A 19,472-nucleotide genomic window follows, 5' to 3' on the forward strand; every position below is an offset into this window, starting at 1 on the left:
GGTAGAACCAAAGGCACGTGATTTGGTGTTTTTATAACATTGTGCTTTCCTTGCCTTTTAGATTGTAATACAGGTTCCACCCCCTGGGGATAGTAGTGGCTGGCCAGATGGTTATGAAGATTTGGAGTCAGGTGATAATGGATTTCCGGGAGATACGGATGAAGGAGATACTTCCTTCTTCAGCCGACCTGAAATTGTGGTGGTATGTGTTTATTTGTAGTAGGAAGTTTGTAGAGACCGGTGTCTTTTTGGTCAGCTTTAGTCAGGGACTATTGGAAAATAGAATCAGATGTTAAAGGCTAAAGCTCATAAAGCTACAAGCTTCATTTGACTGTGATTTATCTCCATCTGTGTGTGTGTGGTTTTTTTTTTTTTTCCAGTTTAATTGTAGCCTGCGGCAGGTGGGGAATCCCAGTAGCTTCCAGGACCCACCCAACAGAAATGTCACCTTCAACATGGAGCTGTACAACACTGACCTCTTTCTGGTGCCCTCCCAAGGGGTCTTCTCTGTGGCAGAGAACGGACATGTTTTTGTTGAGGTGAGACCCAAATGTTAGCCTTGGGCTGTTAGGTTAAAGCAGATTCGTAGTAGCTCCTGGGCATGAGTGAAAGCAGCTGGGGCAGACCTCTTCCTGCCCTTCCTCACCGCTTTGACCAGCTCTGCGTGAGGGTGTGGCTTAGAAAACGCTCCCACATCGATTTCTGACCAAAGCAGGAAATTTCAGTATTCACTACGTTCATTCTAAACGGAGAGAGTATTTTGTAGATGAATGGATAAATGTTTAAATAAAAATCGGCACTGTGAATTCTAATAAAGCCCTGTCCTTACTTTGTCCTTAGCATTTTTGCTAAGGACAGTTGTTCAGTAGCTGCAATATTAGAATTAACCAAGGAATATTTCAAACCACCTCAGAGACTACTATCTTTTAAACTGTGGATACTTTTGAGTGAAATACTGTGTGTTACTGTATCTCATGAAAATTGCTTTTTCTAGATCATCATCGAAATGTATCTATAAATTCATTAAAACTATTTCCTATATATAACAGTAATAACCACACATAACATAAATCTTTGGAATGACTACAAAAATATTAGGTAGTGATGGTAATAATGAAATAACAACAGCTAACATTTATTGCAGATTTGTTTTGTGCCAAGCTCAGTTATAATAAGTATTGTAGTATTTTACTCTTCGAAGCAATTCTGTGAGACAGGGCTATTAATATCCCCATTTTGTAGATGAGGCAATTGAGGCACAAACTTGTCTAAGGTCACACAGTTAGTACCTACTAGAGTTCAGAGTCAGAGTTCATGCTCAGACCATCTGGCTCCAGAGCCCACACTGTTGTTATCCACTGGATGCTATCGTTTATCCTCAAAGTACCATTTGAAAGGGGGAGAAAATGTAACCTCTTAGCAGTGCAAATATCCAAGTTCACAGATTGGATTCTAGAGAAGATCAATATCCTCATGGCCCCAGAATGTCTGCTGGTCTTACGTGGAAGTCGTCCTCTGTTGAGCTGGTTTTGGTGCTGAGCTGCAAGCTGGTGTTCTCCTTCACTGTGGGAGGAGGGAGACGCTTAAGGGGCCAAAATGGGATACTTCCATATATTAAAAGCGACTTCACTGCACATATTTCTAGTTAAGCAAGACAAATAACTCACATTTGTACTGATTCTGGGACGGAGCCCACTGGCTCTAGACATTTTCCTGGATCGTCTCCTTCTTTTTGATTCCCTCTTCTGAGAGATCTTGTCTTTCTTTGGGTATACCTCCTTTCTCTGCTGGGGAAAATATACTGCTTTCTACGTGCTGTCCCTAATCAGAGCTCTCTCCTAATCCAAGATGCGTTGTTTTCTTCTTGCTTTTCCGGCTGCACAATCCACATGTGTGGTTGGTCAGTGGTTCGCTGTTATGCTGTGGATTTTAGGGGTGCTGCTTCATTGCAGTTTGTTCTTTTCCAGATGTGTGCCTGACTTTGCCAGTCTATGGCGTTGCTGCCTTAAATCTTCCTCATGTATCCTAACCTGGGTGTTTTGGGTTTTCTCCCCCACCCCGCCACCCCCAGTGTTGGCTTGCTTGAAATTCATTTTCTTTTTCATTCTTATTTTCCCATTTATATATCATCTATATTGTTCGTAATTAAATTTAATCAAAGACATGGTCAAGTGATGGAAAAAAGTGAACCAAATCTTTTTGCTGTACCATTTTAAATACCATTATACATGATAATAATACATAATAATAATAATACACTGAAGAGAATCTGGGGAGGGGGAAAATGGTATAAACTGCTTTATTTTGAAGTTGTTTTAAACCACCTGAAATATGAGAGAGAATCTGTAAATATTTTGCTAAATAGGATAGCAGCCATGCCTAGTCCTTGTTTCCCAGTTTGGACTGCACTGCTAATAATAAAATTTTTTATTTGGGGAAAGTAAATAAAACTTACCCAGTCATTGGCTTGGTCTAAAGAACCATTTCCATGTTTCTTCTCGTGGTCATCCTTACCACATCCCCTCCCAGAATCTTCTATTTCCTCTAGATCCTAGTCTCTTCCTTTAATCCAAGACATTATCAGCTTTGCCACCTGGTCTTTGGTCATCCTTGGGTGATAGTTGGTCACATAGTTGGCAGCTTTTCTTTTAGTTCATTTGTCTTGGGAAATTAAAAGAATATATATCTATATATAACCCCCCGAAATTTAAATCTAGACTAATACTATTAATAATAGCCGGCATTTCTTAACTAGAAGGGAACTGTGGTGTGTGCATGTAATTTTGACTTTACAGATCGTCACAATCACCGTATCTAGTCAGTGTTAGTGCCCTCGTTCTGTGGGGGAAAACCCAAGGTTTAGGGCTCACAGCGCGTGAGCAGCAGAGTCCTGCCGCTACTCATTTCCGGTCCATTTCAGAGGAAAAGACTTGTTGACAATTTTTTTCCTCTCATCGAAACAACTTTTTGGAATACCTTAGACATTCTGCCATTGCATACTTTCTTTGAGATTAGAGAAGAGGTTTGCATTTCTTCTGTCACACATTTTTGCATTGTGGGTTCTGAGTTCATGTTAAAGGCCACTTTTTAAAATAGAGTATATGTAATTTGCCATTTTCCCAAGATTAAATATCTCATTTTTGGAAATACTGTAAAAATAATGAAGTGTGAATATTTTCAGACTACCAAATACTACTTCCTGGAAAGACTTCTTACCAAGCACCCTTCCTGGCCACATCATGGGTGGCTTGAATTGACCCTGTAGCTGCAGTGAAATAGTGAAGAGAAAATAGACGGGCTCAGAAGACCTGGGCTCAAGCCTTGGTTTCACCCAGTGTTTGTTAGATATGATTTTGAACAAGTCAGCTATCCTGTGTGTTCAGTTTTTCCTCCATTTATAAAATGAAGATGAAAATATTTATCTCATAAGACTATTCTCAGGGATTAAGCTTTAAGGCACAACAAAATGTCATTATCACAGTCATCTTCATTGTTTAGCGTCTTGCAGTTAACCACATAGGGATCTTTCAAAATAGTGCTGTGGCCTAAAAGCCCCATGCAATGTCAGGGATTTCCCCTGGGTATTTCAGAATGGAAAGTGTGTTTATATCTTCATGCCTTTGAAAGGATTCTGGGGCTATTGGCCTATGGTTAAGGACCAACTTTATTTCTAAAGTGTTTTAAGTTTATTTTGATCCTGAGTTTAGTCGAGGAATGAGGCAATAGAGGGGAGAGGCAGTTCACACAGTGATCCGTGTGTCACCAAATGGAGGATCCAGTCTGGTTTGAGGATTTTAGCTGAATTCAGGATAGTTGAGATTTGAATTGGTAGTTGAGATGAGAATTGAATTCTGTTTACTCTTGGCCAAATACTACTTCCTGTTTCTAAAGAAAAGAACCTTAACAAGGTTTGGACATAGCCCATACAAATGTTTTGTAAGAGGGAAGTGTAAATGAGTCGGAAACATTTCCAGATTAGATTTCCCTTAAAACACCCTTGGGCTTAAAGAGTGAAGGGAGAGTACTTGGCAAGGTCTGGTTTGGACCTCTGAGAAGCGGGGACACTTTGCCAGGCCTGTGATCGCCACCAGATTGCACCCTCCCCGACATGCAGCCCCAGAGGCCAGCTCTGCCTGCTCACCATGAAGCAGGACTTCAGGCGAATCTATAGCTTTACTGCAATGTTTTAGGGTCAGTCTGACTTGCTGCAGTTTAGAAGTTTGGTCTTCCGTGCCTAGTTTAAATAGATTCTGCCTCTGTCCTTTATTTTTGGAGTAATTTTTTAAAAGAGCTTGCCTTACAGGTGATACACTATTAATGACATTAGGGGCTTTGCCTACTGGTGTTTTGTTTATTTGGGAAAATCCACTTAGGTGCATGATGTACTTTTGTTTTTATTTCCCAGAGGACTTATGGGAGGTTGAAGAGACTTATTTATCTTGTATTATAGACTCTTCCAGGCTGGGACTTGAACTAAATAATTCACTGTATCATCTATACCAAGTTTAAAGGAAAACATCTGTTTCTTCAATTAGTGTGTGTTAACTTTTGTAATTAGAAGGAAGACTATATAGATATGTTAGGAAAGTAAAGCAATGTCTTTCATCAGAAGGGCCGCTTTGGTATGTTACCCTTGTGCCTAGAGTGAAAGTGACATGCTAACTTGTTTCTGAATTGATCTTTCTGTTCTGTTGTAGGTGTCCGTTACCAAGGCTGACCAAGAACTGGGATTTGCCATCCAAACGTGCTTTATCTCTCCATATTCGAACCCTGATAGGATGTCTGATTATACTATCATTGAGAACATTTGTCCTAAAGATGAATCTGTGAAATTCTACAATCCCAAGAGAGTGCACTTTCCTATCCCGCAAGCCGAGATAGATAAGAAACGATTCAGCTTTGTTTTTAAGCCCATCTTCAACACCTCCCTGCTCTTTCTACAGTGTGAGCTCACATTGTGTACCAAAAAGGAAAAGGACCCCCAGAAGTTACCTAAGGTTAGTGGGCCTTCATCCATTTGTACTGTTATTTTGACATTTTTAGGTGAGGCAGTGACCTACCAGAGAAGTTTAATCACAAGTTACAGCAGGTTGAGGTTTTGGGTTTGGGAACTGCCCAGTTGAAGCCATAAAGTTCATGTTAGCAGGGAACTGTGAGTTTTATGGAGTCTTAGAGAATAAATCCTGACAGTATGATTTTTTTTTTTTTTTTCCATGCGTGCTACTCAGTAGTATCTTACGAATGATAAATCAAGACTGTTTTCCATTGAAGGAGAGGTCTGGCTTTATCTTTGCTATTCAGATAGTATCCAGTGCCAAGAGTACAGAGAGCCGAAGGACAAGTTCAGTGTGAGGATTAATTTTTCCAGGTCCCGCTGAGATTTGTATTGCAGTTGTTTTTTGACCTTCTCTGTGTGAGTTATAAGGTTGACTTGTCTCATGAGGACTTCTAAGGGAAACTAACAAATATTTTAATTTTTCTTGGTTTCTCATCGGTTCGTCATGTTCGCCTCATGTCACTCCCCACATTGAACCAGTACATTCTATTGCCACAACAGAAATCAGAACCCTTTGACCTTGCTGGCGTGGCCAAGGTAGGGGGGATCAGCAAGGGTAATTACCTCATCATTTTGGCCCTGTGCACAAAGGGTATCTTCTGCTTAGTTTTGTTTCTGTGATCTGCCATAATTATGTATAATTTCATATGTGCATTTATTTTTTAGACATCTCACACAGTGTAAGCTGACTTCTATTCCTTTTATAATCACATATCAATTAATGTCTAAAAGTCTAATAATCGAGTCATATCATTAATAAGGTATTGTATGGATGGAATTTTCTCACCTGATACATAGGTTGTAAGAGATGGGTGTAGAGGGAGAAGGAAAAATTATTATTATTGGATGGATTACCATTGATATGAATCCTTTGCACTATTATATTCCCCTGGGCATCCATTTCTCCATAAGACCATAGGAAATTTTATAATACATTTGAAAATATAGCAAATCTGATTTCATAGTCCTCAGGGAGTACGTATATATATATATATATAAGGTGATTTAGGCTGTGTTCTTTAGGTTGCCTTTGGAAACATTGGTGCCTTAGCTGTGTGGGCCTTCACTTTCCAGTGGCCATCAAGGTTGGGGTGTAGTGGACCATGGTAGAAAACCATGTGGAGCTTCGTACATGGCTGGGACCCAGAGGATAGCTTTTAGGAGTTAGGGATCTAGGAGGGGAGGCCTGGCAGTTACCAGGGGTCTTTACTGATGGCTGTGGCTGTTACCTTTCAGTGAACCTGGCCTGTGGCAGCCCAACTTCATAGTGTGTTAATCTGTGAAAATTAGTCCTAATATTTCCTTCCAGAACATTCAAAGGAGAGCTCTAAGTCACAGGGGATGACATAGGATGTGACCCTAAGCCTAAAGTCGCTATTTATATCCAAGGCAAGATAGAGTGGAAAGAGCACGGAGGACCGAGAAGGAAGGCCTGCTGCTTACCAACAGGATATTAGCAAGTCCCTGACCTCTCAGAACCTGCGTGTCCTCATCTGTACCACTGAAGTAATAGTACCGGCTTCCCTCCTGGGTAGAGGAGCAAATGAGACGGTAGAGATGATGACAGAGGACCATTTATAGAGCTGTTACCACTGTCCCTCTGTTTGCTGCCTGTGGTTAATATTTCCACATTCCTGTGAGTGCTTTCTATGACAATAGACAGAGCCAAAGAATCTTCTAGGAAGAGTTCTCAAAGATCGTTGAGTCCAACCCTGCCCATTGCTGATGAAATTGAGGCCAGAGAGTTCAGTGTCTTGCCCAGGGTCTTGCAGTGAGTTCGTTGTAGAATCATAGACTCTTGCTTAACCAAAGAACTAGTAGGAAAGTAAGAAGGCTTTTCCTAAAATGCAAATCTTTTCAGTAATGATTCCTCTCCACAGAAAATCCATTGTTTCCCTTTACAAGAGGGCTTTTCTTATTTGTTTGTTTGGGGGGGTGGGGAGAGGGGGGGAGTTGTCTTCTTATAACATGTATCTGACTTTCATGTTGCCTAGAGCAGCAATGGCAATAAAGCTACAAGTCTTTGCTCTTTTGTGATTGGAAGAACTGGAAGCTAATTAACTTTTCTGGGTACCTTGCTGTGTATAGACTTCTAAAATAATTGATATGTTTCCTCTTCCAACAAAAGGGAATGGATGTCATTGACATTAGCGTTTTACCCACTGATGGGCATAGATAAGGAACCAAAGTTATTTTAAAGAAAAAGGTAATGGAAACAGATACACTAGGCTTGGGCATGCTGGTTCTAAGTTTGGAGCCTTAAAATAGCTAGAAACAGCTGATCTCATGGCCTCCACACCTGGGCACAACTCCCCAGGACTTCATTTTGGAACATTAAAAGCAGATGACCCTGGAAAGCTTCATTTTGCATGAGCCTATACCAGAGTTAAAAAATCAAACGTACTCGACAACATGATTATCTTTTTGGACAACAAATGTAAAATCTGTCACCCTCATAATGCAATACATGAAGTTTCCCACAATCACAAATCACAAACATGAACCATTTATGTGAAGCCAGCTTGGTGAAGGGCCAACATTCATCATGTAGTTTTTTTATTTTTCAGACTAAATAACACTAAAACCTCCAGTTGTTTTGTGGGAAGCCGTCCAGCCATGTTTGCATCTTCAAGTGCAGCTGAGAATACACTGGGCCTGCTCTCACATCTCCCAGATTATTTGTGGTTCTTTGAAACCACCCCAATGTCCTGTTTTTCTGGGGTAAACAGCTGTGAGCTGTCTGATAAGGGGCCACAGGTCAACTTGTGCAGGCCCTTTTGAGTGACCTCCCGACTCTGCTTTGCTCTGCCTCTCTGCAGTGTGTGCTTCCTGATGAAGCCTGCACCTCGCTGGATGCCTCGATGATCTGGGCCATGATGCAGAATAAGAAGACGTTCACCAAGCCCCTCGCTGTGATCCACCATGAAGTACAATTTAAAGGTGCGTTTCAAGGAGGCTCAGTCAGAGAAGAGGGGCCTGAAGGCTGCTCATAAAGAAGCTGCAATACTGTAAATCAAAGTCCACTTGTATTCAAAAGATAAATTAATAGCCAATTAGTAACTTTAGAATAGAATTCTTTGCCCAAGGAGTATTTTATTTAGTTGGTTCTCCTGCTGGCATGCGGTTAGTGATACATTTGCAAATGATTTCCTTATTTATTTATTTATTTTCCCCTTTTGGCCGTGCTGCACGGCATGTGGGATCTTAGTTACCCAACCAGGGATCGAACCCGTGTCCCCTGCAGTGGAAGTGTGGAGTCTTAACCAGTGTACTGCCAGGGAAGTCCCAATGATTTCCTCTTTAAATATTAGATCAAAGTCTAGGTTGCCTCCATCACATCACGATGTCACTCTCCCTTGCGTGCAAATATGCTTCCTTGAGGAAGCATAGGAGAGGGTTAGAATTCCTGCTGGAATTGCATGTAGTCCATAGCCCATTTTTCCATGACCTACTGGTAAAGGTTGTGCTGGCTGCAAGCTATTAGAGTACTTTTTCAGGACCGCAGATACCTTTGGGGAGGGCACTGTCTATGTGAACACCATCCATCTTAGGTGTCACAGCCGAAAGAAGGCTGAGAACTGTTCAAGTGCATATTTATAATTTAGTTTTTAGAATCCTATGCACAGCTCTTGGCTTTCCCTGCTAGCTGGCTGTGGCACTTTGGAGCTCTCCCCTTAGGTCCTTGGGTTTCATTTTCTTTAACTGGAAAAAGAGGGGTTTCGACCAGATGACCCCCAGAGGCCCTTTCAGCTGTAACACTCAGCTGTACTGTTTGAAGAAGCAAAACCATTTTTCATTCATTTCCCAGCCCTCCTAAAGTTGGTGTGAAATGTACATAGGAGATGTTTATTGGTTCCTCATCAATGTTTTTGTTGTTGTTGTCTGTTTTACGTTATTAGTTGGTTTTCAACAGTTTGAAACAGCTGTAACAGCCTCAGTCTTTCTAAGTGGATTGCCCAAATAGTTCCTTGTTTATTGGGTCCAAGGGAAAGAAATAAGAATAAATTAACTGTGTTGCAAAGTATATGTGACAATTGGGCGACAGCTGGCTCTGTTTTGTGATGTGAAAGTGGTTTAACAACAGCAACAGCTACCTCGTACTCCATCTGTTACTCTTACCTATTTTGAGAGAGGTCATTCTGCTGGTAATTGAAGGCAGCAGCTTGCTTTTTCCTGTGCCAGACAATAATTAGGCATCAATATTGCAGCCGTATAACTTCCAGTAATTCATTCATCCATTCTTTTAAGTCTGGTGGTATTTTTCTAAGTAATTCCTCTTTTATTTAAACTTTGTAATTATCCTGAAAGGTCAATGTTTTCTTTACATAAAAGTTCAAGAGTAAAGTTTTACCAAATATCAAAGCAATTTCATGAGATTTGCTAATTGAGAGTAGATTTTAGTGGAGAAGCACGGCGGTGAAGAAAGTTTATTGCTTCGGTTTGTTAAACAAATTGAGAAGGTTAGACTGTAGGCTGGCTTCCCAGAGGCTGTATGCAAATGCTCTTTCTAACTTTACACTGAATGGGGTAGGTTTTCTGGCAGTTTTTAGCTTTATGAGTGACTCCTCTCACCTTTTATGTTTATTTTCCTTTGACTCTAGAAGCATTTCTCTTCAATGCAGGCAGGCCCTTCGGGTCCGTGCTTTCCTTCTACCTCTCAGTGAATTGGAATAATCATTTATAAGGGGAGTGTGGCCATTTGCCTGATAACATTGGTCTCTTTGAAAAATAACAGGATCATGAATGTTCTTCCTGCCAGACAGCCTAATGTGTTACTGTAGTAAGATCACATACTATAGTATCTCTGGAAGTGGGCAGATCTCTCGTTGGGATTAACTTTGGGGGTAAAAATTTCCCAACCAATGGGACGGTTTACTGTGTTTTTACTATATGGATGCTCTTTGGAGACTGGGCCAAGGTTCTAGCTCTCCCTGGCCATTTGGTCCATCTTATTTCTCAACACTTGGGTTTTCTGGGGCAGCGGATAGAGGTTTTCAACTTCACAGCCAGCCACAGGGCTGCTCTGTGGCTACCACTGCCAGTAGCACGGACACATTTCAGGTGGTGTTTCTTCCTTCTGTGGACAGGGAGAATAGGCCATCAAGACTAAATAAATAATTCTGGGTCCCTCCTCTGGGCCACTGCTTTTAATGGAACTTTCCTGAACCTTGCAGCACATCTTTGCTACCTTTGATCTCTCAGTCCCTTGGGAGCCAACATTGGATTAGAATTCTTTTGCTTCTTAAATTTTCAACAATAGATGATGGTAGTGGCAATGATGGAGATGGAGATGATGATAGTGATGATCTAACATTTATTGAGCATTTACTTAGTACAAGGCTCTGTGCTAAATGCTTTATGTGGATAATAGTATATGATCCACATAGCCCCTCTGTGAGGCAAGTATAGTATAGAGCAAGGATGGCCAAGGCATATAAATAAATGGTGGGTCTGGGATTCAAATCAAGGAACTTTGATTCCAGAGCCTGTGCTCTTAAACCCTATGCCTTGTCCTAGGGGGAGGTTGATTCTAATTTTTAATAAAAACTGCAAGCAACATAGGCATCTATCTCTTCATACCCCTCTTCCTGGCCTCTTCCCCTGTTCATGCTGCATCACACTGGTATGCAAGTTAGCACCCAAGTACTCTAATAATTATGAAATGAAAAGAAGTTGAAGAATTTACACTATTGATACTATGTGTAAAATGGATAACTAATGAGAACCTACTGTATAGCACAGAGAACTCTACTCAGTGCTCTGTGGTGACCTAAATGAGAAGGAAATCCAAAAAAGAGGGGATATATGTATACGTATAGCTGATTCACTTTGCTGTACAGTATAAACTAGCACAATATTGTAAAGCAACTATACTTCAATAAAAATTTTAAAAAAAAGAAGTGGGTTTAAAGGAAGAGGAGAAATGCAATAATTTGAGAAAATTTCTGTTTTCCAGCAATATATTTTATTACTTATTTAAGTTTTCATTTTAATTTTTATTCATTTTTAATTATAAAATTAATACCTATTCATTCTAACAGTTGATGCAATATTAAATGTATAATAAAATAGGTAATAAATAGTCATTAACCCACACCTGGTTAATGAAAGTTAACAGTTTTTGTATCCTGTGTATATCTTTCCATCCCTTTCTCTATGTTCATATAACCGTACACAAATAAATAGAATCTTTTCATTTAAAAAAAAAAAAAAAAGAATTTAAGGAAAAAAGTCTGTTCCCCCAAAGGGTTAAGATGTTGGGAAACATGTAAACTGTTTAAGAGAGTATTAAAATTTAGGACAAGTTCTGTGACTTTGAATTGTAACTCACAAAAAAGCCCAGGAAACGTGAATAGTTTATGCAGATTATGGTTTATGGCAAAACAATTAAAATAGTTGAGGTGGTGCCATCCTACCATATTTTCTGAAATATTTTGAAGTATAGGCAGGTTAGTGCTGTTTGCTTTGGATGCTGTGACCACTTTTTACAGCATTTGAGAACACTTGGGCTTACATAATAAAAATGATTATACCACATCAGCGATGATTTTTTTTTTTTATGGTGAAAGGGAAAAGTAATCATTTCTCTGAAATTTAGGGCATATATACAAAAAAAAAATTGGGGGCACAAAAGAACATCGCCAAATTTGCCATGATTTATATACAGTATATAATTCTTAGCAAGTTAAGTGTTTAAAATACTGAATTTTCTCCATATTTCTACCACATAACTTTTTTTTTTTTAAACATCTTTGTTGGAGTATAATTGCTTTACAGTGGTGTGTTAGTTTCTGCTTTATAACAAAGTGAATCAGTTATACATATACATATGTCCCCATATCTCTTCCCTCTTGCGTCTCCCTCCCTCCCACCCTCCCTATCCCACCCCTCTAGGTGGTCACAAAGCACCCAGCTGATCTCCCTGTGCTATGCGGCTGCTTCCCACTAGCTATCTATTTTACACATAACTTTTTAAAGATTAAAATGTGCTCAGGACAGTACCTGGCATATCATGGGCACTCAGTAAATGTTAATTTCCTTTCCTTCCTCTTAACATCTCAGCCAAACTAGGGTTTTTGCGGGGGATTAGAGGGGAGTGGAAGGGAAAGTTGTGAACGTCAGTTGGAAATTAATCCAAGAGAGGCGTTACTTTTTGGAACACATTTGATTTTTCCAGAACAAAAATAGTCTAAAGCACCAGCCAGGTTTTGTCCTCAGGCTGAGGTAGAGATGAGGGGAAGCTGAGTAGAAAGATGGTATGAATGTTTAATTAACAGACCAAGACATTCAGTCTCTATCCAGTAAGGAAGAGATATCATAGGGTTTTATTTCATTCAATGTGCTTCACATTTTGAAAACTTTTTACTTTAGAAAAGTTCAAATATAAACAGAAACAGAGGTAATAGTAGAATGAACTCCCATAAACCCTTCAATTGGTTTCAACAATTACCAATTCATAGCCAGTTTTGTTTTATCACTTCCTGTCCCTGGATTGTTTTGAAGGAAACCCAGACATTTCATTTTATTCACAAATATTCCAGTATGCACCTTTAAAAGTTGAGACCCATCAAAGATCTCAAGTAGAGAACCGATGGTCAGATCGTTTAGGAAGACTACTCTGAAAGCAGCATGGAAGTTGAGTTGCTAGGGTATGTATGCAATAATAAGATATATATGATATTTATGGTTATTTATAACAGAAATGTTTATTGAGGACCTACTACATGCTTGGCATATAGTAAACAAATTTTCCTATCTTTCCTGTCTTTGAACTCTTTGCTGTGGGCATTATCCCGTGAATTGTAGGATGTTGAGGAGCGTCCCTGGCCTCTACCTACTAGATGTCCTTTGCAAACCCTTCTACCAGCAGTTGTGACAACCCAAAATGTGTCTAGACATTTCCAAATGTCCCCTGAGGAGCCAAGTGGGCAAAAATCACCCCCAGTTGAGAACCACTGATCTAGTAGAAGGATGCAGATAAGTGAATAGGCAATTGCAGTGATATTGAAAGAACCCAGAGAAGAGATTAATTAATTTATTGAGTGCAATAAAGTTAGTAAAAAGTATATCTTCAGTGGCCTGCACAAGCTTCTTTGTCTCCCCATCCTTCCTTCTGTGCCAAATACTAATAGATGTGGGTGCCTGTTAGACACCTCATTTCCCTGTGGGCCTGCCTGGTCCTGCCATGTTTAGGAGAACTGAATTGAGAAGCTGTGGTCAGTTACTCATGCATAACCCCAGAAATATCCCTTTTATGAAAACCATGCCTAACAGTCTGAGGAGGGAAATTTTGGTTCTGGGGCAGACCAAAGTTTGCTCAGAGTATATGAAAAGATTTAATTCAAAATGTTGATTATAGTTTGTTCTGTCTGTAAAGAAATCTTTACTGTTAAAATTCTCTTTATAGTAATAGCTAGGATTCCTTTCTTGCAGTCGTACCCTTAAACCAAAAGTAAATATTGTTCTGTCCACTCTTTTCCTTTCAGCATGCCAACTCGATCATAGGGTTCCAGTGGAGATCAAACTATTTTAGTTATACTCAGGGGTTATTGGGAATTTTGGAACAAAAATGTTAGAGGATAAAATCCTTTAACCTTGTATCTGCAGCTTGTGCTTATTATTGTTTATGCACAGAAAGCATGGAGGAACTTCGCCTCTGGGGAAATGAGCAACAACTGTTTCTGCTTAGCTCTATGAGGAGGCCCCTTTTTGGGGTGGGGTAAGAGGATTAGGTCATAACGTAAATCCATTAAGAATTTTAAAACAATGTCATCTATCACACAGGCCTTACTATAAAACCTACATTCTCACATATGAGGTCTCCTTCGGGGAGAATCATTATTTGAAACCTCTTGGGGATTTTGAGTGACAGAGTTTAACTATGGGTGGTTGATTGAATGGAACTCTTCCCAGAACTGTGTATATTTCTCGCATGATGAACGCTATAGAGACCTTTAAATGCCTTTGGACTTAGTTCAGCGTATCAAACCACTACTTCTTGAAGAATTTTGTGGTTAGATACCCCTACTTCATAGGACTCTTGAGAGTTTAAAATGAGAAAATGTAAGTGAAGGTTTTTTGTCAATTGTAGAACACTATACAAACGTACAAATGTAAGGCATCACTGTTGTTACTTTATTGCTGCCAATAAGGCTGGCGGAGCCAAACTCCCAAGAGACAGTCTCTTATGTGCATTGTGTAGTTGGTGTGTGTTCTGCACACTGAAATAGATTTTCTTAAAAACACACAATTATTTTAATTTTCTTGGTGATTTTATTTAAGTATAACTTTCGCATATATCCTGATCCCAGGGCCACTATGCTGCACAACTCCAGGGGGCACCGTTCAGTTGTAGTGGCTTTGATTCATCCCATAGCATTCCTTCCCTTAGAGCTGGACCGTGATACCCCATGCTGCAAGAATGTGATCAACCAGCTGAGATGGTTACTCCCGAGAATTTACAATCCTATCTAGCTTTTTTTATTTTTATAAACATCAACTCAAATGCTGCTTGTTTTGGTCAGTTTTTCACAAGTTTTTTTTTTTTTGCTTCCCTATGGATTCCAACACAAGGTGTGTGTTCCTTTATTGAATGAAAATGGAGATGAAGAGAGGCACTAAACACATCACTTTTAAACTCTCAAGAACAGGGGCAGAGTCTGTGTGAGGGCTTATCACATTTTTTCTATAAAGGGCCAAATGGTGAATATTTTCAGGTTGTGGCTTATGGAGTCCCTGCCTCGACTATTTAACTGCTGTTGCAGTGTGAAAGCAGCGGTGGACAATATATAAATGAATGAGCCTCGTTATGTTCAAATAAAACTTTATTTATGGAACAGATTTCACTTTCATATAATTTTCACGTCATAAAATATTATTTTCATTTTTTTCAATGACTTAAAAATATAAAATTCATCTTTAGTTCACTTAAACAAAAATAGAGTGGTTGGCTGTTATATGCTACCCCCTGGTCTATGATATTCTCACTGTTGAGAATAGCATGTCGCTATGCACAAGTACCTTCTTAATCAGTGCTTCCCCAGCTAAGGACAGAGCAACACTCACCAGTCATTTAGCTTACAGGGCAGAATCTGGAATCCTTGGTCAGCCCCTACCCTGATGCTTTCCGGCTCTGACCTTGGGCTGGTCACATGATAACAGTCTCAGGCTGCTCATTGGTAAAATAGTGATAAGAATTCTTTTTCTGCCTCCCTTACTGGGCTGGTTGAAACCTCAAATGAGATTAGGCTGTCTAGCACTTTCTGAACGCAAAGGCATTGTATAGAAATGTCAAAGCATAGAAGCATTTTCTTATAGTCTTATTCCAAATTTCCTCTATTGCCTTTATTTTCAAAAAGTGCATCAACGTTCTAACCATCCTCCACCAAGCATTTCTGGTAAGGCCGTTCTATGCCAGGCTGAGCCCTGAGGATATACAGATGAATAAGATCTAGACTCTGCCCTGGGGGTAAAAAAAATTGAGAGAATTCCGATGTGATGTGGCACATTTATAACAGAAGAGGGAGGGAATGAGCAAAGGTGGGAGAGACTTGCCCTGCTGGGGTGGGCATGGACTATGAGAGAGTCAGAGAAGGCCTCCCTGTGAAAATGCCAGCAAAGCAGGTCTGGGCGAGGCGGGTACTTGAGGGGATGGCTTGCAACTTGTGATGACATGGAGCTGCATGGACAATTGGGGGAACTTAACTACAAGGAGCCCAGCACGGGTGAGGAGCCCATTAGGAAAGGAGGCTGGAGAGAGGTGGGTAGAGGGAGGCAGACCTCTCTGTGCCGTGCGAGAGAGTTTGGATTTTTTTCCCCGTAAACGAAGGGAAGTCATTGAGTGTTTTAATCAGGGCAATAGCATAATCAGCTCTGAGCTCTGGAAAAGTCACTCTGGGGGCACATATGGGGGGAGAAACATTTGGGGTGGGAGCAGTAGTGGTGACAAGGAGACCAGTTAGAAAAGCTCTGTAATAATGCAGATGCGTGATGAGGAGCTGAACTGTAGGATGATTGATAGTATTAGGATGGAAGAATGAAGATGCCTTTACAACACTTGTGTACATTAAAAGACTTTTTTGAAAGTCGAATAATATTGACTACACTGGAGAAACACAGGATTTAAAGATACTGGATCCTTTTTTAAATAAACAGAAAGGTATACACACACACACACGAATTATCAGACTCAGATTCCTTGAAGGTGTTTGCCTTCAATTTTTCTTCAAATTGGAGAAACTGTACAATTGATCATTAACAAAGTACAGTGTTTAAAATTTCTGAGTAATCCATGTTATAGTCTTGATATCTAAAGAGGATAATTGACAGAGCTTTTACAAAGGAAGTATTTATTAACAAATAGGAAAGTGTCAGCCTCTGCTGAGATTTCGATGACCTTTTGCTTAGAACTTGGTTTCTCTGTAGAATGCATCGTGATTTATGTTTTTGTTTCAGAAACAGGTCCAAGCATTAAGAAACCGATTCCAGTTTCTCCACGTAAGTCTTTATGCAACTGTTTCGAAATAAAGCCTCCTGGGCTTTTATAAGAATGAGTTGGTTATGGAACATTTGCCAAACTTTGAGTTTTGATAAGAAGACTTATGCTCTCATTCTCCCTCACCCCATTTTTCTCGTACTTTCTTTTTTCCCTTCCTCTGTCATTCCTTCATTCTCCTTTCTTTTTTCCTCTCTACCTTTGCCATTTTAAAATATGAATTTGTTAACCCATTGGTGTGTATCACCTTAATGCGAATGTAGTAACTTTCTTAGTTTTAGAGAAGTTCATCATCTGCATACTTATATTGATTGTGATCTGAAAGCATTAACATACAGCTATGGGAGGGGTTTGCTTTATGTATCATCAACAGTATCTACCTGCTCAGAGAAGTAGTGATAAAGGAACTAGCTGCTATACCATTAAGACAATCACTAGTCCAAGGGGTGTTGAGAAGGCTTGTAAGACAAAAAGGGAGAGAGACCAACTGCTGCAAAATGATGCGTTGGAAATTATCTGGGCCAATTTCAGTGCTTTATACAGAAGAAAACTCTGACCCAGAAGTATTTAAGTGACTTCCCCATGGTTATAATTGTCACTGAGGCAGGACAAGAGCCTGGGCTTTTTGGGTGTGCACCCAGAGCTCTTCTAGATAATGTTGCCTTGTGAGGAGAGTCTGTACTTTTTTTCCTCTTTAAGACTTTCCAGATTAGTCTCCATGGCTGACCCCATAACATACACGTAAAAATCAGTCTGGAGAGTTCCTTTATGCTAAGTACTTTATAAACCATTCTATTAAGTGTATTATTTTAACAATATCATGGAACAGTATCATGAACCCAGAAAGAGATGCATATGGACACGTTCTCTGGTAATCACCTCGTCTGATTCTCATAAATGACACCTTCGTCTTTAGAATTTTAGAATATTTTCATTAAAAACTTTTACTCATGCCCCACTTCTGCATCTGTAGGCATGAAAAGACAAGTCATCTTTTAATATCTGTCCTACTACTAAATTAGGTTGATGGCGGCTTGGTTTGTCTTAACCTCCATAGCGTTCTTCCCACTTCTCACTCCTCCTAGGGGATTCCCAGCCCCTTTGCAATCTCCTTTTGTTTACCCCCTGCCTGCAGCAGGTGAGGTAGTGCTGTCCCATTTGTTAGAAGTTAAATGAACACCATAGGGCACATGGCTAGAAGAGTAGGGACCAGGACTTGGGAATTTGGATCCTTCAGAATCTTCTCTACCACATTATACTTTTCCTGAGCCCTTTCAAGTGCTGGGGCTGCTCAAGGGTCACATTTGTCTACACCTATATCTTCTACACTGAAGTTGTTGAATTTACATAGAGATCAGCTGGAGTCACTTCTGACTGGAGAGGAGCATAGAAACAGTATTGAAATAATGGGGACATCCTGTACCTTCAATTTATAGTAAAAAAAAAAAAAAAAGAGAGACTTTAGAAATTTTATTCCACCAAAAACCTCTCTCCCTTGGAAACTGATTTTTACTTTTTATAAGTGATTCAAAGAAGGTAGTTCTCTTAAATGAAAGGAAATGTTCTATTTCTGTGGCCTGGAGTTAATTTCAAATATAAAAATCTTTGCCAAATGGAGGAACAATTGGTTCTATTTATATGTTTTGCTGACCATAAAATTGACATCACTCCCCACTGAGGAGTATTTCCGTTCACCTCATAGAAAGATCATGGTTGGAAAAGTGTTAAAAAGTAGGTTGTGTTAAATGACACAATAGGTAATTGTTGAGATGGAGGGTTTAATGTGAGGAGGTCAGTGAAATTTTATAATCCATAGGAATAGTTTATCTTTATTGTATGTTTTCTCCTTCTCACCACCTTTCTTCCTGTTATCTTTCATACTTTTAAATGTTCATGAAAGTATGTTTGTAAAGTGTTTGGAGTGTGTTTTTTATGTAGTGTCTTGTTGTTTTTTGTGTAGTGTCTCAGTGTTCAGTGAATAAGAAGCCATGAGTCAGATTTTGATAGAAGTTCACCTTATTTTCCCAAGCATCTTAACCTTTGACTTTTCAAGCCACTTTACCATTCAAATAGTAGGTCCTCAGATTGAGACAATGAACCATAGACCTAAGGTTTTACAGAGTTGACAAATTTGATTTTTTTAGTAAGTTCATTGCTCAAAATAAATTGCAAACTGAGGGTATCTTGGAAATCTGAAAATTTCATTTTTCTCTTGAGAAAATATTTGCAAGTTACACATACAGTGTATTTTATTGGAATCCGCTTTTTATCCTCAGATTTTATTAGCTGGTGCTCAGCCTTTCTGACAATACTTGTGAAACAATATAAAATTGCAGCATGTGATGCAGAGTCACTCAAAGTATGCATTGGTTTCTCTTCATTATAGCGATATTCCATGGTCTGGACACCCTAACCGTGATGGGCATTGCGTTCGCAGCATTTGTGATTGGAGCACTGCTGACAGGGGCCTTATGGTACATCTATTCTCACACAGGTTAGTGTGACTGTTGCATATCAGTTGGTGCACATTCCATGTGCCTGGCACACTATAGACACTCAGTGTTTCATTGCATGGATGAATGGATGAAATAATGAATGAAAGAGAGAGAAAGTTCATTCCCACCATTTTCACATTTACGTATTTGGCATGAATTGGGTTTTGCAAAAATATAATTTGCTTTAAGCAAATCTCTAAATTCCTTTTAGAAAAGGAATGTTTAAACTATTTATGTTAATTACATTTGCGATGTTGCTGAAGTTTAGCTGCTAATAAAGCTATTTTGTGGTTAGGGTTTAATTAAAGAAAGATAATGCAGGCAAACTGGAAACATAAAACATTCCCCCAAAGCTAAAAACTTCAGAATAAACATATAAATGGGCAGGAAGTAAAAAAGGAAGCCAAGGTGCTGAGCAATGTCCACC

General features: G+C 39.5%; 1 protein-coding gene across 14 annotated transcripts in view; it reads left to right on the plus strand.

Annotated features, from left to right (window-relative positions):
• The window catches only part of TGFBR3 (transforming growth factor beta receptor 3), a 198,569-nt gene that overhangs the window by 164,835 nt on the left and 14,262 nt on the right, over positions 1 to 19,472 (plus strand). For 9 of the 14 annotated variants that reach the window (XM_082476818.1, XM_082476814.1, XM_082476817.1 and 6 more), the window contains 7 exons: positions 62 to 202; positions 381 to 539; positions 4,698 to 4,997; positions 5,558 to 5,593; positions 7,876 to 7,996; positions 16,511 to 16,552; positions 18,937 to 19,044. In XM_082476818.1, the coding sequence (XP_082332944.1) occupies positions 62 to 202; positions 381 to 539; positions 4,698 to 4,997; positions 5,558 to 5,593; positions 7,876 to 7,996; positions 16,511 to 16,552; positions 18,937 to 19,044 (907 nt within the window). The remainder of the gene's footprint in view (positions 1 to 61; positions 203 to 380; positions 540 to 4,697; positions 4,998 to 5,557; positions 5,594 to 7,875; positions 7,997 to 16,510; positions 16,553 to 18,936; positions 19,045 to 19,472) is intronic. The other 5 variants (XM_082476809.1, XM_082476810.1, XM_082476811.1 and 2 more) reach the window with 3 other exon arrangements.

This window comes from Balaenoptera physalus (assembly GCF_965194825.1).
Source record: "Balaenoptera physalus genome assembly, chromosome: 1".
Lineage (NCBI taxonomy): Eukaryota > Metazoa > Chordata > Mammalia > Artiodactyla > Balaenopteridae > Balaenoptera > Balaenoptera physalus.